Source organism: Chelonia mydas, chromosome 6 (genome assembly GCF_015237465.2).
Source record: "Chelonia mydas isolate rCheMyd1 chromosome 6, rCheMyd1.pri.v2, whole genome shotgun sequence".
NCBI classification, from domain to species: domain Eukaryota; kingdom Metazoa; phylum Chordata; order Testudines; family Cheloniidae; genus Chelonia; species Chelonia mydas.
In genome coordinates, this window is record NC_051246.2 from 22,266,539 (window position 1) to 22,290,871 (window position 24,333).

At 47.0% G+C, this 24,333-nt stretch overlaps 1 protein-coding gene across 1 annotated transcript in view; it reads left to right on the forward strand.

The window, feature by feature from the left end:
- Positions 1-24,333, forward strand: part of LOC114018710 (sodium/hydrogen exchanger 10) — a 304,510-nt gene that overhangs the window by 153,031 nt on the left and 127,146 nt on the right. The window contains exon 15 of the mRNA XM_043548755.1: positions 16,547-16,742. Coding sequence (XP_043404690.1) covers positions 16,547-16,742 — 196 coding nt within the window. The remainder of the gene's footprint in view (positions 1-16,546; positions 16,743-24,333) is intronic.

A 24,333-nucleotide genomic window follows, 5' to 3' on the forward strand; every position in this document is an offset into this window, starting at 1 on the left:
CCATACGTCATCCCTCTCAAATTTTGGAAGGCACTTCACATTCTTAAACCTTGGGGTCGAGTGCTGTAGCTATCTTTAGAAATCTCACATTGGTACCTTCTTTGCATTTTGTCAAATCTGCAGTGAAAGTATTCTTAAAAAGAACAACATGTGCTGGGTCATCACCGGAGATGCTATAACATAAAATATATGGCAGAATGCAGGTAAAACAGAGCAGGAGACATACAATTCTCCTCCAAGGACTTGAGTCATGAATTTAGTTAACACATATTTTTAACGAGCGTCATCAGCATAGAAGCACGTCCTCTGGAATGGTGGCGAAAGCATGAAGGAGCTTATGAATGTTTAGCATATCTGGCACATAAATGCCTTGCAGTGCAGGCTACAAAAGTGCCATACAAATCGTAGAACTGGAAGGGACCTCAAGAGGTCATCTAGTCCAGTCTTCTGCAGGACTAAGTATTATCTAGATCATTCCTGACTGGTGTTTGTCTAACCTGCTCTTAAAAATCTCCAATGATGGAGCTTCCATAACCTCCCTAAACAATTTATTCCAGTGCTTAACCACCCTGATAGTTAGGAATTTTTTCCTAATGTCCAACCTAAACCTCCATTGCTGCAATTTAAGCCCATTGCTTCTTGTCCTATCCTCAGAGGTTAAGAAAAACAATTTCTCTTCCTCCTCCTTGTAACAACCTTTTACATACTTGAAAACTGTCATGTCCTCTCTCAGTCTTTTTTTTGTCCAGACTAAACAAACCCAATTTTTTCAATCTTCCCTCATAGATCATGTTTTCTAGACCTTTAATCATTTTTGTCGCTCCTCTCTGGACTCTCTCCAATTTGTCCACATCCTTCCTATGGTGCCCGGAACTGGACACCATACTCCAGTTGAGGCCTAATCAGTGCGGAGTAGAGCGGAAGAATTACTTCTCTTGTCTTGCTTACAACACTCCTGATAATACATCCCAGAAGGATGTTCGGGCTTTTTTGCAACAGCTTTTTTGCAGCTGTTGACTCATATTTAGCTTGTGGTCCACTATGTTGTGGAAAACGAGTCACACCATCTGTTTGGTTCAAACACTCTGAGGTCCTTTATTGAATACAAGCATGCAGGGAGAAGGAGACAGAGATGGTCACACGCAGGTGCCACCCTAATCTCTCTCTGCCCTGCCCCTATCATACCAAACTTATATAGGTCCAAATTCAAAACAAATTATACATTTCCTTACCACTCGAGCATTATTAATAAAGCCTTATAAAGAATTAATAGAAGGGCGTTTCATAATTAGCACAGTGCTCACGCACTGTGTTATTATCAAGATCTTATCAAGATCTGCGGTTTGCTGTGGCAGTGTTTTGACTAGGGACTTTTGCAGGGTGGAGGGTGCATACAATGGACAGCTAGGGACTTTTCCGGAGGCCCTTTGGTTCTTTTCTAGTTAGAGATTGACCTAGTCCATTATCTGGATCAAGTGCCACAAGCTAGCATATGTAAATGCTTTAGCTTACGCCAAGTCTTACAGGATACAGGCCTGTAGGCCTCTTGCGTTACAGCTCTTACATATGTTGCATGTAGTGCATAGATTTTGCCGCAGAATGGGATAGGGTCAGTTTCAACAGCAAGGTTAACAGCAATTTCCCCCACAACTATGACCCCCAGATCCCTTTCCTCAGTACTCCTTCCTGGGCAGACATTTCCCATTTTGTATGTCTGCAACTGATTGTGCCTTCCTTAATGGAGTACTTTGTATTTGTCCTTATTGAATTTCATCCTATTTACTTCAGACCATTTCTCCAGTTTGTCCAGATCATTTTGAATTATAATCCTATCCTCGAAATCACTTGCAACCCCTCCCAGCTTGGTATCATTTGCAAGCCGTATAAGTGTGCTATCTATGCCATTATATAAATTATTGATGAAGGTATTGAACAGAACCGGACCCAGAACTGATCCCTGCGGGACTGCACTCGTTATGCCCTTCCAGCATGACTGTGAACCACTGATAACTACTCTCTGGGAATGGTTTTCCAACCAGTTTTGCACCCACCTTATAGTAGCTCCATCTAGGTTGCATTTCCCTAGTTTGTTGAAAAGACAGGCATGTGAGACAGTATCAAAAGCTTTACTAAAGTCAAGATATGCCTGTTCTCACTTCCAGGCCACATTGTAAATAAGTGGGCAGCGTTATCTCCCATTAATTTTAAAAAACTTGTTGGTTCTTAGTGATTGGCCGAACAAGAAGTAGGACTGAGTGGAATTGTAGACTCTAGGGTAGGCTCCCTCACTTCAAACTTGTTTTAAGAGAGATTGTTTTATTGCATTTTGGGGACAGATCTTCTACTTTGTAATGGCCTGGCAAGCCATCTCCACTGAGAAGTGGGCATTCAAGATTGTGGAAAAGGGCAATGTCAGTCAGTTTATATCTATGCACCACCTTTAGTCTCTTTCCCCCATATTTTTTCAGGTGACTTTTTAAGAACATATTTTAGAGGAAATTGTGATTTTAAATGAGTTTTCAAGGTAGGGCTTCCTCTCAAAATATTTTCTCATCCTCAAACAGGAATGGGGCCTGTGGCATATCTGGGACCTCAAGAATTTAAACAAACACATGGAAAAAGAAAAGTTCTGTGTTGTGGCTTTAGCACACATTCCTTCCTTTACATCCCAGGATAGGAATGGTGCTCTCAATCTAAAGGATGCTGATCTTTACATTTCAATAAAAGTCACAGATGCAGCCTTACTGGAATCTTAAGTACTTGCTTTTTCCACTTACAAGGTTCTGCCCTTTGGGCTGCCAAAAATCCCAAGAATATTCACCACCTGTCTGGCTGAGGTGGCTGACTATGTTTATCTAGAGCAATGCTCTTCACTTCTTTTGAAGTGGGGGCCACTTTGGCAAAAACGCTTCAATGTGAGAGCCACATCAACCCGACACAGATGCTTGAACGCATACCCAACACAGATGGTTGAACACTCCAAGTTCTTTGTTGGTTGACATGGTAATATTACCGTTATTGGTAATATTGCTTGGGGTACAGGAGAGGGTTAGGGGTGCAAGCTCTGGGAGGGAGTTTGGGTGCAGGAGGGGACTCTAGGCTGGGGCAGCGTGTTTGGGTGCAGGAAAGTGAGACACTAAAGAGATCAGGGCTATGGATGTACGAATGGAAAAGGATCAGAGAGAAAATAGGAAGATATAGTCTCAGTGAGACAGACCTCCAGGGTCACAGCACCACTCAGGTTTTAGTCCAAGCCACACCTCCATCATGATGACGGGGGGCCACCTGGCCAACTTGATTGAGTGGCACCATGATTCTGTGCATCAGGTTGCAATGCCACTCACACAAATTTGGACAAGCTGACACCCCTACCCCACCCCTGTTGGGGGTTGGGGCTAAACCAGAAAAGTGCTGCAACTCTGGAGGTCACAAAGCCTAGAGCAGGGAGACGAGCCCAGCCAGCCCTGCAGAACCGGAGCCACATAAGCCATTACAGTGGAGTCAGTGCAGGGTTGGCTCTGCAACATCCTCCACCAAGGGGAGCAGGACCCAACACCCCACCCCCAGCCTACTTACTGGGTCATGACAGGCCATCAACATTTACAAAAGGGTCCGGAGCCCAAAAAGGTCAAGAAAATTGCTGTGGAGGCACCTGGTAGTGCCTATCACTACACTTTGCTGTTGGTGACAAAGAGACTGGGGTATGCCATAAAGCTTTGGCAGGATCCAGGAGGGTCTCACTGACTGTAAGGTTGACCCTTCCTGAAGCCAGGGCCTGCAGTTTGTCCAGGAGTTTATGAGGGTTCTCTTGTACAACTTTGGACCGAATCCCCTATGTTTTAGCAATCCTTCTTATTAGTAGTCCTGGAATCTTAAAATCCTGGTGGAGGTGAGGATGCTTCAGGATTGATCACTTCATCAGGCAAAGATGATACATGAGAAGATTTTTCCATGGTATCCTTTTGTCTGTCATCTTAGTTGTGGCTTCCAAATGAGGCATTTGTGCTTGAGATAGGTGAAATGGCTCTTTCCTAGGATGAACTGGAACCAGAAACAGACATTTTGGTCTCAAAAGAGATGCTCAGGGTGAGCTAGTGCCCTGAGAGCCAGTTTATGAAGCCCACTATGGCCAGGGTGGATAATCATAATGTTGCACTGTCAAAGGCACTGGGCACCAGATAGGAATGTCTCTAGAGGAATAACAATCCAGTGTGAGTGAAGAATGACGTGCATAAGTGGTAAAGAGTATTGAAAAGATCTGGCTGTTGAAGCCTGCCTGCTGTAATCCAACTCTGAAGGGGATATATAATCTTCTGGAAATGGAGGAGCAGTCCCAGTTGGAGTCAAAAGTAGTCTCGGTACCAGGGACGTATGCCCCAGCTTCAGCACTTGTACTGATGTCAACTCAGAGTATGCTGCTAAAGTAGCTGATATTGATGACTGCTGCCTAGGATGAAAAGACCTGGCCAGTACCTAGGCATCATTACCAATATCTTGTTTGTAACAGGTACCATGTGATATAACGTATATGAATCCAGAACCAACAGACATAGTAAGTCTCTAGCCACCAAGAAAGTTTGCAGTGTTGAGGGCACTGAAACAGATGTAAACACACTAGTAGACAACGAGAGTGGTACAGACTCAATGGAACTAGTGTAGATATAGCCAACAGAGCTTGCTTGGATAAAGCTGCTGAAGTCGGTACGGGTGCTGGTAGCATCTTGAAAGCTTAAAGAAGAAGTTACTCACCTTGTGCAGTAATAACGGTTCTTCGAGATGTGTGTCCCTGAAGGTGTTCCACTCTAGGTGTCGATGAGTCCATGAGCGGGAGATCGGAGATTTTTCGCAGCAGTACTTGGTCCGGGGAAGAGTGCGCACAGGAGCTGTCTCGGTCAGCTGTTGGTGCCTCCTATCGCACGTACACCCCTGACCGTCCCCTCCATTCCTTCTCTACTGCAGAGCTCGGCTGTGTGAACTCCAAAGTAGAGGGAAGGAGGGTGGGTAGTGGAGCACCCACAGGGACACACATCTCAAAGAACCGTCGTTACTGCACACAGTGAATAACTTCTTCTTCAAGTGGTGTTCCTATGGGTACTCCACTCTAGGTGCTTGTACAGCAGTGCCCCACCAGGGGTGGCAGGGGTTCAGAGTTATGTATAAGTGTGTGATGAGAGCACTGTGAGGCCAACGATAGAATCTGAGATAAGGCCTTGCGTGATAGAGTAATGCTTTGCAAAAGTGTGCTCTGAAGTCCAGGTTGCAGCTCTACAAATGTCTATTAAGGGGACATTGTTCTAGAATGAGATCGGTGTCACCATGACTCATGTTGAGTGGGATCTGATGCCTGCAGGGGGTTCTTTGTTATGTAGGTGGTAGCTGTGACAGGTTGGATCACAGAAACCCCCTTGGGGCAGCCAACTGATGTGCCAAGACTACTTCTGCTCCTGCTTTCCCTGCCAGCTTGGGACTCCAGAACCCTGCCTGGATGTGCCAGACACACTTGCCGGCCACAAACACAGACCCAGGTCCGAACCACGTCCCACAAACTGCAAGCTTAACTGAAAGCAGTTTAAGAAATGTTCCTGTCTTTAACACTCAGATGCCCAACTCCCAATGGGGTCCAAACCCCAAATAAATCAGTTTTATCCTGTATAAAGCTTATACAGGGTAAACTCATAAATTATTCACCCTCTATGACACTGATAGAGAGATATGCACAGCTGTTTCTCCCCCCCCCCTCCAGTTATTAATACATACTCTGGGTTAAATAATAAGTAAGAAGTGATTTTATTAAATACAGAAAGTAGGATTTAAGTGGTTCCAAGTAGTAACAGACAGAACAAAGTGAATTACCAAGCGAAATAAAATAAAACATGCAAGTCTATGCCTAATACGGTAAGAAAGTGTTTACAGATGAAACCTAACCCTCAGAGATGTTCTAGTAAGCTTCTTTTACAGACTAGTCTCCTTCTACTCTGGGTCCAGCAATCACTCACACCCCCTGTAGTTACTGTCCTTTGTCCCAGTTTCTTTCAGGTAACCTTTGGGGTGGAGAGGCTATCTCTTGAGCCAGCTGAAGACAAAATGGAGGGGTCTCCCTAGGGTTTAAATAGACTTTTTCTTGTGGGTTGACACCTCTCCCTCCCCCTGTGTAGAATGCTAGCTACAAGATGGAGTTTTGGAGACACATGGGCAAGTCACATGTCCAAGCATGACTCAGGTAGCAGCCATGGTTCACATGCTACCTTGAACGTCCTCAAGTAGACTTCTTATGTGGATTGGAGCCTTCCAAGATCCATTGTTCATTACGTGTTTCTTGATTGGGCACTTAACTTGCACATTCCTTTCTCAAGAAGCTGATTAAATGCTTTTCTAAGGCTACTTAGAAATCAAGCAAGTACACAGCTGATATTCATAACTTCGAACACAGAAATGATACATACATACAAATAGGAGAAATAGATTCAGTAGATCATAACCTTTACAGAGATATGTTACATGGCATACGTAGTATAAAACATATTCCAGTTATGTCATATATACATTCATAAGCATATTTCCATAAAACCTTATGGGGTGCACTGTCACAGTAGCAAGTTTGAATACAGGAAGAGACCCATTTGGAGAGTCTCTGGGTCGATATTATAGAGCCTTTGGCTCACTCTGTTGTAGAGACTAATAGTTTTGGTGACTCGCAAAATGGTTTAGTTCTGTCCAAGTAAAAGGCTGCAGCCCATCTGACATCTAGCATGTGTAACATTGCTTTTTGAGAATCCTTATGTGGCTTGGGATAGAAGGCACGTAAGTGTATGGTTTGGTTAATATAAAAATGTGTAGCTACTTTGTGCAAGAATTTTGGGTGAGGACGTAACATGATTTTGTCTTTGGTAAATACCATGTATGGTGGTTCGGCCATTAACGCCCCTATTTCGCTGACACATCTTGCGGACTTGATTGCCACCAGGAATGCGACCTCCATTGACATATGTAAGAGAGAGCAGGTTGCTAGAGGTTCAAAGGGTGGTCTTGTGAGACATTTGAGCACATGATTGAGATCCCATGGTGGCGTAGGTTGGCATACTTCTGGGAACATGTTCTGTATACCTGTTAGTAAATGCCATGTAATCGAGTGAACGAATATTGAAGCCCCTTCTATCTGCTTGTGGGGGGCTGTGATGGCAGCCAGGTGTACTTTAATGGAACTTATGGCTAACCCCGTTTCCTTCAGTTCTAGTAGGTAGTCTAGGATCACAGATAGAGGTGCCTTGGTCATGTCCAGCTGTTTTTGCTGGCGCCAAAGGGAGAATCTTCTTTACCTGTGGCGGTAAGTATTCCTAGTGGTGAGGCAATGGCTATTTAGTAATACCTGTTTCACTTTCTCCGAGCAGTTCAGTTCCCCATGTTGGAACCACATAGGAGCCATGCTTTGAGTTGGAGCTTCGCTGGGTCTGGATGGAGTGTCAGGCCCTTGTTCTGGGACAGGAGGTCCGTCCATAAGGGCAGCCGTTGTGGGGCACAGACTGCTAGGCGTGACCGGTACGGAAACCAAGTCTGTCTGGGCCATGTGGGGACAATGAGAATGATGTATGCTCTGTCAAGTCATACCTTGCGGATAACCCGTGGGATCAGTGGTATTGTCGGGAAGGCGTACATGAGCAACGCATTCCACTGGATGAGGAGGGCTTTCCCTAACCATCCCGGTGCCAGGCCTGCCCTGGAGCAAAAGACTGGACATGTGTGACTTGTCGCTGAGGTGAACAGGTTGATTACTGAGTGACTCCATTTTCGGAATATCATGCTGAGAACACTGTCATGGATTTCACACTCGTGTTCCTGTGAGAAGTGCCTGCTGAGATTGTCAGCTGTAGTGTTTTGGCATCCCAGTAGGTATGACGCTGTGATGTTTATATTGTTGTGGATGCACAAGTTCCATAAGTTCATGGCTTCTACACATAGTGAGTGAGACCTGGCTCCCCCTTGGTGATTGATGTAAAACATGCATGCCACATTGTCGGTAAGAATAGAGATGGAAGTCTGCCGTATGAGTGGGAGGAAGTGGCGGCATGCATTGTGTACTGCGCGGAGTTCCAGGAGATTGATTTGTAGTCGGGTTTCCATCACGGACCACTTGCCTTGTGTATTGCGGTGACCCAAGTGGGCGCCCAAGCCTATCAGGGAGGTGTCTGTTGTGATAGTCACTGATGGGGGGGTCTTGCTGAAAGGGAATCCCTGAGCATACATTCCCTGGTTGTGTCCACCATTTTAGGGAGAGGATGACCCTTGGTCGTAGTGTTACTCATCTGTTGAGAAAGTGTTTGCTGGGTGCATAGACTGTGCTCAACCAGTGCTGCAGACATCGCATATGGAGTCTGGCGTACTTTACTACAAAAGTTGTAGCTGCCATATGTCCCAGAATCTGAAGGCATGTCCTCACTGAAGTTTGTGGGCTGACAGTCACTGTGGAAATGAGATTGCAGTTTAGTAATATTGCCTTGGCTTGTATGGAGTTGAGGTTGGCTCCGATAAACTCCAAGCCCTGAGTTTGTTCTAGGGTGGATTTCTTTCTGTTTATCTGTAGACCTAGCTGGTAAAACAGGTCTATTGTGGTCTTCACCATGTATGCCATTTCTTGTCAACTGGCACCCTTGAGTAGGCAATCATCAAAATAGGGGAAGATTATGACTCCTTTGAGTCATAAATCTGCTGGTGCTCCTACTGCGAGTGTTCTTGAGAATACTTGGGGAGCAGCAGATAGGCCGAAAGAAAGAACCCTGTATTGGTAATAGTTGGGTCCTACTGTGAACCGCAGGAACCGTCTGTGGGCAGGATATATTGTAATATGGAAGTGTGCATCTTGGAGGTCGAGGGCCGCAAACCAGTGCCCCCCGTCTAGCGCTAGGATTATTATGGCCAGAGTGACCATTTTGAACCTGTGGTTGCGTACGAACTTGTTGAGTTTTTGGAGATCTCAGATTGGTCTCCATCCCACTCCTTTCTTCTCTGTCAGGATATATTTGGAGTAAAAACCCTTCCCTTGGTATTGGTGTGGTACTGGTTCTACAGCATCCAGCAGTAGGAGGTGGTCTACTTCCTGTTGCAGAAGGTGTTCGTGAGAGTGGTCCCTGAGGAGGGACGGGGAAGGGTAAGGGGGGATGGTTATGAAAAGGAATGGTGTAGCCAGATGGTATGATCTCCAATACCCATTGGTCTGTAGTTATCGCAGCACAGGCATGGTAAAATGGGCGTAGGCGGTGACCAAAAGTGTGGGATTGGCTATGCATTGGTGCTATAGGTGTGGGGAGGTCATGCATACCCTCGACCAATACTTCAAAATTGTGGCTTAGATGTAGATGGGCGGTTGGACGAGGCCTGGATCTGCGGAGCACGTCGTCTCTGAGTCAGTTGTTTGGTTCTGTTCTGAACGAAGTATTATTGGAAATTACCAAAATTTGTTCAAAAAACGTAGAACTCCATTGTAAAATGTTAATGTTATAGCAGTTAAAATCTACAAAACATGAACATGATGATAGGGCCTCGAAGATCTTCTCACTCATTGAATGCAAGAATATGGGAGCACTACAGGTTAAAGGTGGGAAGATACCAAAGGTCCTTACACTCTCCCTGAGTCAATCAAAGCACCAAATCCTGTAAAACAAGGCTACAATGAGGGACTGGTGGAAAGTTTTGAAAATCCTTGACTTCCCCTACCTTATATTACAGCAGAAGACTTGCTTAGGGGAAGGAAGAAGAGCTAGGGAAGGAGAAAGGCAATAGTCGGCAAGAAGATGGGAGGAAAAAAGGTGACGCTGGAAAGGGAGGAGGAAAAGAGGAAGAGGTATTTGAAAACTATGAAAAAGTGAGGGAAAGTGAGACACTAAAGAGATCAGGGCTATGGATGTACAAATGGAAAAGGATCAGAGAGAAAATGGGAAGATATAGTCTCTGTAAGACAGAAAATAAAAGGGGTTAAGAAAACTATAGAAAGGAAAATGAATTTGAGAAAAGAGTATTTTAGGGGTCAACAGAATAAGACAAAGAAATAATAAATGGGAAATAAAATGTAAGAAATGTCTATATTAAGGTTTATACATTTTACTTTTATCATATTCATAATGTGGTGTGATTTTTTAAAAAAGCCTAAATTTTAGGTATCTGAATGACTCAATGAGGGAGAGTAACTCTTTTATCATCTGGCTCTTTGTTGGCCCTTCCTGTCTTCTTCCTTGCACATGCTTCCTCACTGCCCATCTTCCTTTCCTTTCCTTTCCCCTACACTCTTGGGCTAGAAGTCTGATTCCCTTCTGTACTAGATATACTATCCAGCTGCCTGGTCCACCTTTTACTCTGTCCTGTTCCTGGGTAATTTCTCCCTTAGCTATATCTTTTCCTGAGTATATGCACCATTTTTGCATCACTGTAATTTACTTGGTTAGAGTTAGAACCTAAAGCCTTTGTTAGTAGACAAGTTGCTTTCAAGACTTCTAAACTTTCTCTTAAGGCTGTGACCTTATTCACCATGGTTGTATGCAGTGTTGTTGTAGCCATGTCAGTCCCAGAATATTAGAGAGAAAAGGCGGGTGAGATAATATCTTTTATTGAACCAATTTGTCGTTCTCACCAACAGAAGTTGGTCCAATAAAAGACCCTCTCACACACTGTCTCCCTTATTCACCAGTCAGACAATTAAGGGTATAAATGTAGACCAGTGTTCTTCACTGCCAGGCCTGCGAGCCAGTGGTGGCTCCCATAGACCCTAAGTGAGGTTCCCTGTCAATCATTCTCTCCAGCGGCGCAGTGGGGCTGTAGCAAAGGCAGGCTCCCTGCCCCGGCTCCACACCCCTCCTGGAAGCAGCCAGCATGCCCCTGTGGCCCTGGTGGGCAAGGGGGAGAACAGAGGTCTCAGCATGCTGCTTCTGCCTTCAAGCACCACCTCCGCAGCTCCCATTGGCTGGGAATGGGGAACTGTGGCCAATGGGAGTTGAGGGGGCGGTGTCTGCCGAGAGAGGCAGCATGCAGAGCCACATTCCTCCCCCCCCACCAGGGGCGCACTGGCCCCTTCCAGGAGCATCAAACACTTGGAAGGGGGAGCTAAGCCCAGCCTACCCTGTGGTACCAGAGCAGCATGAGCCACCATGAGACCCTCTGAAACATTCTGGTGATTCAGTTTTGAGAAACCCTGCTCCATAAGACTTTGACTACTTTTTTACACACCTTACACAAGACTCATTCATAGTGAGAGCTGCAAATGCACGCACAGAGCAGCCTCAGACAAAATCAACTCCAAAAGATAGAGAGCTGAAGAGACTTGACCTTTACAGCAGAGTGACATATATCATGGCTAGACTACAAATGAGGATTGGAAATTATCAGGCTTTACGAGCAAAATTATGTGTTTATTAATTGGACCTCCATCTCCAAATTTTCTAACAAACTGCCTGAGGAATATAAAGAACATCTTATCTCCATAATAGCTGAAAGTCATCTAATGATGAGAACTTCTCTCCAGGCAGCCAGTAATTCCTCAGACACAGTGAATTCCCTGAGGCATTCCTCCTGGTTTCAGGCCTTGGGGATCCCTAATGAGTTGCAAAATACTATTGAGGATCTCCACTTTCAGGGTTCAAACTTATTTTCTGAAAAGTCTAACAATGCTATACATACCCCCAAAAGATACTAGGGCTATGTTGCACTCTTTGGAGGTTTACCCACCTGCCCCAAAGAGAAAACAGTTAAAACATCATGTTCAATATAGATTATCTTTCTTCCAGCCTAGACATCAGGATGCTGCTAAGAGGCAAACAAAACCTCCAAATGCCTTTGAAATCTTCGGCCACGGGATACTCTCACTAGACATCATCAGCTAAACAATTGTTTTGATGGTGACTTTGAGTACCAGCATGTCAGTTTCTCCAAGCCCAATACTTCCCTTTGGAAATTGTCCCTCTTTCGCAGTACTTGGGCTGCCATAACATCTGACAAATGGGTCCTCAGCACTTTGGAAGAGGGATACGTCATGCAATTCTGATCCCTTCCTTACCCACTGTCAAGGTTCCTTCCCCACTCTGAACTCTAGGATACAGATGTGGGGACCTGCATGAAAGAACACCTAAACTTATTTTTACCAGCTTAGGTTAAAACTTCCCCAAGGTACAAACTATTTTACCTTTTGTCCCTGGACTTTTTTGCTGCCACCACCAAGCGTCTACCAAATATAACAGGGAAAGAGCCCACTTGGAAACGTCTTTCCGCCCCAAAATCCCCCCAAGTCCTATACCCCCTTTCCTGGGGAAGGCTTGATAAAAATCCTCATCAATTTGCACAGGTTAACACAGACCCAAACCCTTGGATCTTAAGAACAATGAAAAAGCAATCAGGTTCTTAAAAGAAGAATTTTAATTAAAGAAAAAGTAAAAGAATCACCTCTGTAAAATCAGGATGGTAAATACCTTACAGGATAATCAGATTCAAAACATAGAGAATCCCTCTAGGCTAAACCTTAAGTTACAAAAAGACACCAAAACAGGAATATACATTCCATTCAGCACAACTTATTTTATCAGCCATTTAAACAAAGCAGAATCTAACGCATATCTAACTAGATTGCTTACTGACTTTTTACAGGAGTTCTGACCTGCATTCCTGCTCTGCTCCCGGCAAAACAACACACAGACAGAGAGAACCCTTTGTTTCCCCCCCTCCAGCTTTGAAAGTATCTTGTCTCCTCATTGGTCATTTTGGTCAGGTGCCAGCGAGGTTGTCTTAGCTTCTTAACCCTTTACAGGTGAAAGGGTTTTTCCTCTGGCCAGGAGGGATTTAAAGGTGTTTACCCTTCCCTTTATATTTATGACACCCACCCACCTTCTCTATCTCCATTCAGGAACCCATCTCTTGAGGCTGCACTACTTCAGGAAGTGCAATCTCTTCAGGATATGGGACCTATAGAGGAAATACCCATACAACACAGAGCGAAATGATTTTGTACCTGCTAATTCCTGATTTTGAATTCTGGACATGACGAAATTAAACAAGTTCATCAAGAAATTGAAGTTCAGGATGATTTTTCTTTCTTCCATTATTGCTTCCCTGGATCGAAAAGACTGATATGCTTCCCTTGTCTACAAAATACTTATTTTTATGTGGTGATACATCCAGGCCACAAGAAATATTTGAGATCCATGGTCAGAGGCTCTCACTACCAATACAAAGTAGTACCCTTTGGCCTATCATCAGCCCTAAGGAGTTTTACCAGATGTATGGCAATAGTGACTGCCCGCCTCCTCCAGATGTATGGCAATAGTGACTGCCCGCCTCCTCCTTTGTTGTATACAGATTTTTCCCTTTTCTGGGATTTATTCGTCTGATGCCAGTCAAAAGAGACAAGAAAAGAACAGTATCAGGCAAATCCAATTGTTCGTTCATCACAGGCTGAGAATAAACACAAAGAAGCCAACTTTGCTTCTACTCTAGAAGACAGACTTTATAGTCATCATTCTCAACACATCTACAGCAACAGCCTACCGACCTTGAGACAGGCTCTAGATCAGTGGCTCTCAACCTATTTACCATTGTGGGCTACATATGCAGCTCTCTGTGTTATGTGGGCCTTATCCACACACTGTATATACTTCCTGTATGGCCCTGAGGTTGTCATGTGGGCCACAGCTGTGTGCTGATTGGGCCACAAGCAGGCTGTGAGTTGAGAACCACTGCTCTAGAGACCATTGTCACCTTGTGCAGGAACCTCAAGGCTGAGCACAGGACAATGGCTCTGTCCTGCCTTCAACTTCTTGGGCACATGGCATTGTGCACACACAGCTCAGCGTGCCAGACCACATCAGCTGTATGCAAACTAGACTCCACTCTGTTTATCAGCTAATCAGGCACTCTCTGGGCATGATTTGCATATTTGCACAAGCGCTTTCCTCTCTGGGTTGGTGGATTGATCCTCACAGTGTCTCCAGAGGAGCTCCTTTCTCTCCTCCCGAACCAGCAGTGACTCTAGTCAGATTCCTTCACCAAGTACTAGGGCCATCTGAGAGCACTTCAGACTATCTGGATGAATCAAGAGGTGTCACTCCATCTCAACCTTTTGGAGCTGCATGCTGTCCCTGGTGCCTGCAAAGCATTCCCGGCCACAGTCAACGGTCATGCTATCAGATACTCATGGATAATACCACTGCCGTGTTTTACTTGAACAGGCAAGGTGGAGCCAGGTCGATTTGATTGTTCCAGGAAGCAATTAATCTAGAGAATTTTTCCATACAAAACAACATTTTGCTGAAGGCCTTTTATCTGCCTGGGATCAGAAACACCATAGTAGATTCTTTCAATAGGAACTTTGTTTATCATCACAAGTTGTACTTAAAGACAGAGATACAACAATTCATATTTATCAAGTGGCGTACATCTTTGCAACAAACCTCAAGAAGAACTGGAGATTCTGCTCCAGAGCAGGTCACAGTCCAGATTCCATAACTAATGCGTATCTCATCTCCTGGCTGAAACAGCTTCTTTATGCCTTCACTCCAGTTCCCTTGAGGAAAAAGAAGCAAAATCACACAATGTTACTTCTGATAGCACCAGCTTGGCCAAGGCAGTACTGGTACATCAATCTGTATTGTCCAAATATCAATCACTCTGCATCTGGTTGAAGGTCCACTGTCTCAAGATCAAGGCTGAGCTTTGCATCCAGACATACAAAGCTTGCGTCTTACAGCCTGGCTGGTGAATTGTTAAAATCTACAGAGAGACTTTTCATAGGAGGTCCAAGCCTTCCTGATTAGCGGTAGAAAAGATTCCACAAAAGATGCATACTTAGGAAAGAGGAAGAGGTTTTCGGCTATGTCTCATCATCTCTCTGCTGCTTACACCAAAATTTGGCGCATTTAGGAATAGTCACTAGAACTGAAATCTACAGGACTCTCCATTAGCTTGATCATAGTTAATTTGGCTCTGTTTCAGCCTTTCACATCACCACAGCCTACTGAAGGTTCCTCAGTTTTCTCGCATCTGGTGATGGTGGTAATCCTTAAAGTTCTCATTTGGGTGTATCCCCCCATCAGTGATCCGGTTTGCCCTTGGGAGCTGAACCTGATACTATCAGGGGCAGTGGGGCCTCCTTTTGAGCAAATGGCAACTTTCTTTTTATTGGTCCTTTCTATGAAAATGGCATTTGTAGTAGCAACTACATTGGCTAAGAGGGTGTCTGAGTTACAAGCACTCTTAGCTGACTTCCATTCACCATTTTCACAAGGACAGAGTCTTGTTGAGACCCTGTCCAAAAGTGAGTCAGCCTTTCATTTAAACCTAACCATTCAGTTGCCTGCATTTTTCCCTAAACCACACACTAACAAGGGTGAAGAAAAACCGCATATCTTTGATGTACATAGGACCTCATAATTTTATATCCCTCAAACTAAACTTTTCAGAGTGTCTGCAAGGTTCTTTGTAGCGTACACTGAAAGGGTAAAGACAATCAATCTCAGCTCAGAGTTTGTCCCACAGAATATTTTCATGCATAGAATGCTGTTATGATCTTACATAACTGCTCATTGAACAAGAGCTTAATCTATTTCATCAGCCGTTTAAGGAACATACCCATTATAGACATCTGAACGTCTGTGATGTGGTCATCCATACACATTTTCTCTAAGCATTATGTCATCACGCAGGCTTCCTGTGCTGATGCAGACTTTGGCAAGTTGGTACTTTCTTGTTCAATTCAGAAGTCCCACCACTTACAAGAGAACTGCTGGTGAGTCACCTGAAGTAAAATGTATGTATGCATAATCTCTTGAAGGAGGAAAAAAACATTACTCATCTGTACAGTAACTGTTGTTCCTCAAGATGTATTGTGCACATATGCATTTCATGACTCTCTCTACTTCCCCCCTACTTCAGAAGTATGGTCATCTTGCAATGTGAAGGAACTGAGGAGTCGGGGCAGCTCAGCCCTTTATGCCCTTTGCTCTTTGCACAAGGACATTAAGGGCACATGCACAGTCCAAACGGTTCTGCTGGCAAAAGTTTCTGACTTGAGTGCTTTGGAGGCACATACATCTGAAGTGGAATGTACATGTGCACAACGCATCTTAAAAAACGTTACTGTAATTGTAAATAACCATTTTTTGGATGAACAGTGCCTGAATGCATCCGATGAAGTGAGCTGTAGCTCACGAAAGCTTATGCTCAAATAAATTTGTTAGTCTCTAAGGTGCCACAAGTACTCCTTTTCTTTTTGCGAATACAGACTAACACAGCTGCTACTCTGAAAACAGTGCCTTATATATTTTATTACTATATAATAGCTTAATTTACATAAACTGTTACTTAGAAAATTTGTAATTATTAGTTACAATTAACTATTAATAGTTATTGTTAAATTACATACTTGTTACTAGAATATCAACTAATTGGTGTACTATTGTTTCAATCAGTTTCTTGCTGAAATATATAGAAAATCCATATTCACTTGTTTTTAGACCAAACAAAAGTAATGTCATAATAAAAAATTCCTGAAATTATTTTCTTAACCTTTTTTTTCCAGGAACAAGATTCTGAAGCTGTGTCACCATATAGTATTTATGGATGAATTTGAGTACACAAGTTACATTATAACATTATTGAATTTCATTCCCATTGTAATGGATTTTATGACATATCTAGATGAAACATATCTTAGAGAACTAAAAATCTGTAACTACTATTTCATCGGTTTGTATATACTGGAGGCATCATTAAAGGTACTTATGAATTATATTTTTTCCCATGAATGGTAATGCTTCTTGCTGTTTTTTCTTAGAAATGCAAAATTCTATTTAATTATAGATGCTTACACATACTTTTATAACAGAGAGAATCCCTTTTGTAAAGTCAATGGCTTCTTTGCCCTTGCAGATTGTCCCATATGCTAAATGTTCTTCTATTACATTAATGAAGTTTTCTTTAGATTAATTTGAATTTTTGCACACCGCAGCATAAAATTATTAACTTTTTTCTGAGATTGTTAATGGATGATTCTTGCTTTTTGCATAGAGCTGCACTATTATGTCTTGTGCTTTGTGTATGACTGTTTAGATATGCTGTATCTCTTAGTAGTGAAAGTATTGAGTTGCTTCCTATGAGGCAACAGTCATATGTTTGTAAGAGATATAATGATAAAGAAGGGGGGGGGGTAATTTTTATCCCAATTTATATGTGCTAGTATCCGAACATTGAGCTTCAGTATCAGCCGAATCTTCAAGTGGCCTCTGCAAGTTCTCACTTTTGGGATGAGCTGGTGATGCAGTTCTGATAACAGAACGTTTCATATCAGTGCCCCTAGCTATGTTCTTTTTCGAGTGCTTGCTCAAGTCGATTCCATTTTAGGTGTGCATGTGCCCACGTGCGTGGCCGTCGGAGATTTTTGCCTTAGCGGTACCCATAGGGCCACCTGTGACGCCCTCTGGAGTTCCGCACTCATGCTATGGTATATCAGGCACTGCCAGCCTTACACCCTCTCAGTTCCTTCTTACTGCCCACGGTGGTCAGTCGGAGGACCTTTCTTGTTTAGCAAGAGCTAGCAGTTTCTCCTTTTTGAATTTCATGCCTTAGCGTCTTTGTACATAATTTGCATTTGGTAGTGTTAGGTAGTTAAGTGTTAGGGCTTGTCTACACTGGTAAGTTTCTGCACAGTAAAGCAGCTTTTTGCACTCAAACTGCAGTTGTGTACACACTGCCAAGCCACTTTGTGCGCAGAAACTCCTCAGTTGCAGCGCTGCAAAAAAACCACCTCGACTCGAGTTGTAAGGCTATTTCCGCAGAGGCTCCAGCACTCTATTGCCAGTGTAGACACTTGATTGCTTTCTGCGCTGTAATTGGCCTCCGGAGCTGTCCCATAATGTCCCAAGTGACTGCTCTGTTCATTGTTTTGAACTCGGCTGCCCTGGAGACATGTACCCCTCCCCTTTCAAAGCACTCTTTCTGACAGCTATTGCATGCTGTGTTGATCTGCTCTGGGACACAAAGCAAACCATTAATGTGGAATGCTTGTGCTGTTGAACACAGGGGCAGGTGTGTGTGTATGTGTGTGAGAGAGAGAGAGAGACAGAGAGCCCAGGAGGGGAGGTGGGGGCTGATGTTGGGGTTTCCCCTTCCCCCTGCCTCAGGACTGGTTGCTTCCTGCCACCATCTGAACTTACAAGACAGCATGCTGACACACTCTGTCCCCCAAAACACAATGTCTCTCTCTCCCCGCCCCATACACACACACACACACGCCCTAACACACACGCCACCCCCGCCCCCCACTTCAGTTGAAAAGCAGCCGGCAATATACTAGGATGCCCATGGAAAAATGGGATTAGGAAACCTGCATCATGTGATGCTGTGCCTGCTCCAGGAAGCATTGCGAACCCTTCCCAAAGCACCCTGCGGCCAGTTGCACAGTGGGATAGCTACCACAATGCGCTGCTGTCTTTGCCAATGCAAGAGCTGCTAATGTGGATGTGCTCCTTGGGACACTAGAGCACAGTGTGGACACACAACAGCGGTTTAATTCCAGTGTTTTAATAAAAGTGGTATAACTTGTTGCACAGAAACTTGCCAGTGTAGACATACCCTTAGTTAGTTAGTAGTTAGGGTCCCAACAGGGACTTGCCCCAAGCAGGGCATGATCTGGTCTCCTGGGTTTAAGCCCTGCTTGGACTGCAAGAGGCCTGTGCCTGTGAGTGACCACAATAGCAGCTGCCTTAAGTGCTTGGGGAAATCACATGTTAAGGAGTAGTGCCAGATCTACAAAAACTTTCAGCCCTGCACCCAAAAAGAGCAGGATATCCGCTTCAGGGCTCTCCTCATGGAGTCCGAACTCCACCCGGCTTCCGAGCTGTCCAGGGTGGTTGCACCCAGTGCCTCGGCTTCCCTGCACAGTGCACCGCCAGCACCTGGCTCCTCCCAGCACCATTTGCCATTGCCAGTGCTGAAGAAGAAGGCTAAGAAGAGCTCTCTGGAGCCATGCGATTATGCCTCTGCGGTTGGGGCTCCCAGCCACCTTAAAGGTCTGGCACTGACTCCTGGGAACAGTATGGGACCCACAGCCCTGCCTGCACCATCATCATCCCAGGCTTCCCAGGCACAGAGAGAGCTCAGGTCTCCAATGATGACCTCGGTGCTGCAGGACCTGGCTAAAGCTCCCCAAGAGGGCAAACCTGCTGTTAAGACCCCTCATGGGACAGGGGAACACTGCTGGTTGCAGAACAGAAGACGTCACTCTTCTTCGCCACGTCGGGATCCCAGGGCAGGTCCCAGTCGCATCGTCATTCGCCCAGGCTGACATCCATATCTCCTCGGCACTACTCATTGGCGCGGGGTCGACACTCCCACTACTATTCCCAGCACCTCTCACTCTCTTGCCAGTCGTCCTCTAGGAGTCGGTCCCAATTGCCGGTGCAGTTGGAAAGTTACCCAGCTCCGATCTCCCTCATGCCACTCTTCCTGGTACAGTCACTGGTCAATTACTCCTGGTCAATGGTCACCCGTAGCCACGACCAGTAAGCAAACGTACGCATCGACAGCTCCTCCTTGGTCGCTAGAACGTGGTTCCTCCTGTACGGAGGGCCAGTTCAGCCCATCACCCAGGTCCCATCGGCCTGCTCCCTCATCTATGGCACCGCAGTGGCAGCACGGCCAGTGGCCAACATAGTGGCCATATTGGAGCGCATAAGGCGTTCCAGTGGTGATGATGCCCCCTTCGCAGCACTCCTCTGTGGCCGCAGCGGAGCATCGATAGGTGGCCCCACTGGTGCCAGGCCCAGTACTGGAAGCCTATTCTGAGGTCGGCATGGAGGAACCTGTGCCCACCCCAAGCCTCCTTCTCCACCAGTGGTCGAGACTTCAATACCTCCACCAGCGGTCCAGTCTTCCTCGTCATCCCTGGATGAGGCAGTCGCGGGATCTTCTAGAGCTAGCTTGATAGATGACTTTAGGGAGCATCAAGCCCTTTTCCAGCGTGTGGCTGACAACTTGGGGCTCGAGGTGCAGGAGATGGCAGAGCAGGAAGGGCACCCTCTTCAACATCCTCTTGGCCTCTACACCCACCTGAGTCGCCCTGCCATACATGACAGGGTCCTCAAGATAGCCAAGATCCTGTGGCAGACCCCCTTCTCCATCCCTCTCTCCCACCTCAAAACGGGCTGAGAAAAGGTACTTTGTGACAGCCAAAGGTTTCAAATACCTTTATACCCATCTCCCCCGGGCTTGCTGGTTGTGTCTGCGGCCAATGAGAAGGACAAGCAGGTTCCCACCTCCTCAACTCCTAAAAACAAAGAGGCCGAAAAACTCAATTTATTTGGGAGAAAAATTTATTCAACCGCCAACCTGCAATTCCAGGTGGCGAACCATCAGGCCCTGCTGGGCCGGTACAATTTTAATCTCTGGGACAGTCTTAAGAACTTCCAGGAATCCCTCCCTCAGGGTCTGGCCCAAGAGTTTGGCACCCTAGTGGAGGAGGATACTTCAGCAGCCAGATGTTCCCTGCAGATGGCATGGGACACGGCAGACTCAGTGGCAAGGGTGTCACATTGGTCATGTGACGCAGCTCCTGGCTCCAAACGACAGACCTCTCCCAAGAGATGCAGGCCCTCATCCAGGACTTCCCTTTTGACAGAGTTGGTCTGTTCTCAAATCAGACAGACACCAGACTCCATGAGTTGAAGGACACTGGGACTACCCTTCACTCGTTGGGCATGCACACACCACAATCAGCCAGGAAGCCCTTCCAGCCACTGCAGCCACCAAGACCCTGGCAACCCCATCAGTGATCTCCAAGGAGAAGGTACACTGGTTTTAGTCATCTTTGCCCTTTTTCCTCCCACTCACCAGCCCAGCCTGGGCCTGCCAAACACCCAGGGGGTGATCATTTTGAGGGTGCGCCCGAGAGCGATCAACTGGATCCTACCTGCCTTTTCCTCAACCACCTCTCTCTCTACCGCTCAGCCTGGTCACAGTACCAGTCTGGGTACTGGACATAGTAGCTTGGGGCTATACCCTGCAATACTAGCCCTCCCCTCCTTCCTGCCCCACCCCACTTTCCCGTCCCTCTTCAGGGACCCTTCTCACGAGCTACTCCTTGTTCAGGAGGTCGAGAACCTCCTGGGCTTGGGGGCTGTGGAGGAGGTTCCTCAGGATATGGAAGGAAGAGGATTCTACTCCCACTACTTCCTAATCCTGAAGGCAAAAGGGGGCCTCAGACCCATCCTGGACCTGCGTGGCCTCAACAAGTCTCTCAAGAAGTTGAAGTTCCACATGGTCTCCCTGGTCTCCATCATTCCTTCCCTGGATCTGGGGGACTGGTACGCCGCTCTCGACTTAAAGGACACTTACTTTCATGTCTCCATATTCCCGGGGCACAAGCATTTCCTGCATTTCATAGTAGCTGGGTGCCACTTCCAGTTCACTGCGCTACTCTTTGGCCTGTCCTCTGCCCCCAAGGTGTTCACGAAACGCGTGGTGGCTTACCTGAGACATCATGGTGTCCAGCTCTTCCTGTATCTCAACGACTGGCTCATCAAGGGCAGGTCTCCAAAGCAGGTGCAATGGAGCCTTGATCTGGTGCGGTTCGCCAGCAATGATCTGGGCCTGTTAATAAACACAGAGAAGTCCATGTTAACTCCAGTTCAATGCATAGAGTTTATCAGAGCAGTTCTCGACTCTATGCGGGCCAGGGCCTTCCTTCCGGAAGCGCGTTTTCAGGCCATGTTGAACTTGATCACCCATGTAAAGAGCCATCTGCTCACCACAGCCCACACATGTCTGTGACTAACGGGCCACATCGCCACTTGTACGTACGTGGTCAGCCGTGCCCGACTTCATCTACAACCTCTGCAGGCATGGCTGGCCTCAGTCTATATCCCCAGCAGGCACACCCTAGACCGAGTGGTCACGGTACCAAGCCATGTTGTCTCGTCCTTGGACTGGTGGCTGGATCCCGAGTCAATGCTGCAGGGGGTTCCCTTCATGTCCCCGTCTCCGTTGCTTACCCTGGTCTCAGATGTGTCGGACCTGGACTGGGGAGCCCACTTGGGCAAGCTCAACACCCAAGGCCGCTGGCTCCTCAACAATCTGGCCCTTCATATCAATGTCAGGGAGCTCAGAGCGGTTCACCTGGCTGCGTGGCGTTCTTGCCCCACCTGAAGAGCAGCGTGGTGCGGGTCCTGACAGAAAATACAGACACAATGTATTACATCAACAGGCAGGGCAGCGCCAGGTCTTTGGCCCTTTGTTGGGAGACGCTCAGCCTCTGGGACTGTTGTGTGTGGCATACCATTCATCCGGTAGCCACCTACCTGCTCGGAACCAGCAGTGTCCTGGCAGATCACCTCAGCAGGAACTTCTTGTCTCGCCACAAATGGTCGCTTCATCTGGAGGTGGTCAGCCTAATCTTCTGCACATGGGAGACTCCCCAGGTGCACCTGTTTGTGTCCAGGCCGAACACAAAGTGTCATGTGTTCTGTTCTCTGCAGGCAGGGACAAGGGCTCCCTGTCAGACACCTTCCTGGTTCCATGGTCGGGAGTGCTCCATGTAAGGGTACGCCTTCCCGTCGATTCTGTTGATCCACAAGGTCCTGATAAAGGTGAAGCAAGACAATGCATTGGGTATCCTCAGAGCCCCAGCATAAGTTCCCTGTAAGCCATGTGGCTGCACAGCAGCCTATTTAGCGCCGCGCAGGCGCTCATGGAACCTGCCCAGACGTCCTGCCAGGGGAGGGGGCCACCATAGGCTCCGACTTCCTCTATAGCTGGGGGTGGGGGTGCTCAAGAGCTATTCGTGGCAAGTAGGAGGGGCTGGGAGGGCGGGGGAGGAGTTGGTTAGCAGGGCCACCAGCAGGTGAGGTGTTGGAGGGCAGGAGGAGCTTAGCTGCCAGTGGGTGCTACTGAGCAGCACCTGCTAATTTTTCTCTGTGAGTGCTCCAGCCCTGGAGCACCCATGGAGTCAGCACCTGTGGGGTGCCCCTCTCCCAGCCCCAGTTCAGCCCCGGACCTGCTGCAGCCAGGGGAGGGACGGCCCGAACCCAGCTCCGGCCTGGACCTGCTGCAGCCACGGTGCCCCTCCCTTGGCCCGAACCCAACCCAGCCCGGACATGCCACAGCCAGGGTAGGAGTGCCTATCCCGCAGAGCTGCCATGGCAGGGAGAGACAGCTCTCCCCCCAGCCCAGGTCCTGCTGCAGGGAGAGAGAGCTGGGGGGAATCCTCCCTCTCGCATGTATCCCCGGAGCACCCTTCTGCATCCCAACCCCTTCATCCCCAGCCCCACCCCAGAGCATGCACCCCCAGACAGAGCCCTCACACCCCTGCCCCCCAACCCTCTGCCCCAGCCCTGAGCCCCCCTCCCACACTCCGCACCCCTCGGCCCCCCCACCCTCACCACATGAATTTTGTTATGTGCACCAATATGAAGGTGATGTGTCACACATCACTCCATATTAGTGCATGTAACAAAATTCATTCCGCACACATGTGGGAAAAATTAGAGGGAACGCTGCCCAGCATGGCTTCGTCAACACTGGTTTTGCATGCTGCTGAGTCTTTCAGCAGTCACTCCATTGCAGCTACCTCTCTGGCCGGATCTGCTGTCCCAGAACCATGGTAATCTGCTGCACCTGAACCTGGTGTCACTGCACTTGACAGCTTGGCTGCTGTGTGGCTAAGTATGGATGAATGGGAGTGCTCCGCTGGTGTCCAACAGGTCCTGCTGGGCAGCAGGAAACCTTCCACCAGGGCTATCTATGTGGCAAAGTGGAAGCAGTTCATGTGTTGGGCCTCAAACCGATACATTTGTGTGGAAGAGGCCTCACTGCAGGACATCCTGGACTATTTACTGCACCTTAAGCTCCAGGGCCTGTTGCTATCTTCAATCGAGGTACACCAGGTGGCCATTTCTGCATTCCACCCTCCATTTCAAGGCCAGTTGGTCTTCGCCTATCCCATGACAGCGCAGTTCCTGAAAAGTTTGGAGCACCTTTACCTGCATCTCTGGGACCCAGTCCCCCCTTGGGTCCTGAATCTTGTGCTGTCGAGGCTCGTGGGTCCCCTCTTCGAACCCTTGGCTTCCTGCCCCCTCCTGCTTCTCTCCTGGAAGGTCTCCTTCTTGGTCTCTATAACTTTGGCCCGTAGGGTGTCCGAGAACAGGGTGCTCATGTCCGATCAGCCTTATACGGTCTTCTACATGGACAAGGTCCATCTGCGTCCACCCAGCTTCTCTGCCCAAGGTCGTCTCTGAGTTCCAAACTGGTCAAGACATTTACTTACCAGTCCTTTGTCCAAAGCGTAATGCAATGGATGAAGAGCACAGGCTGCAT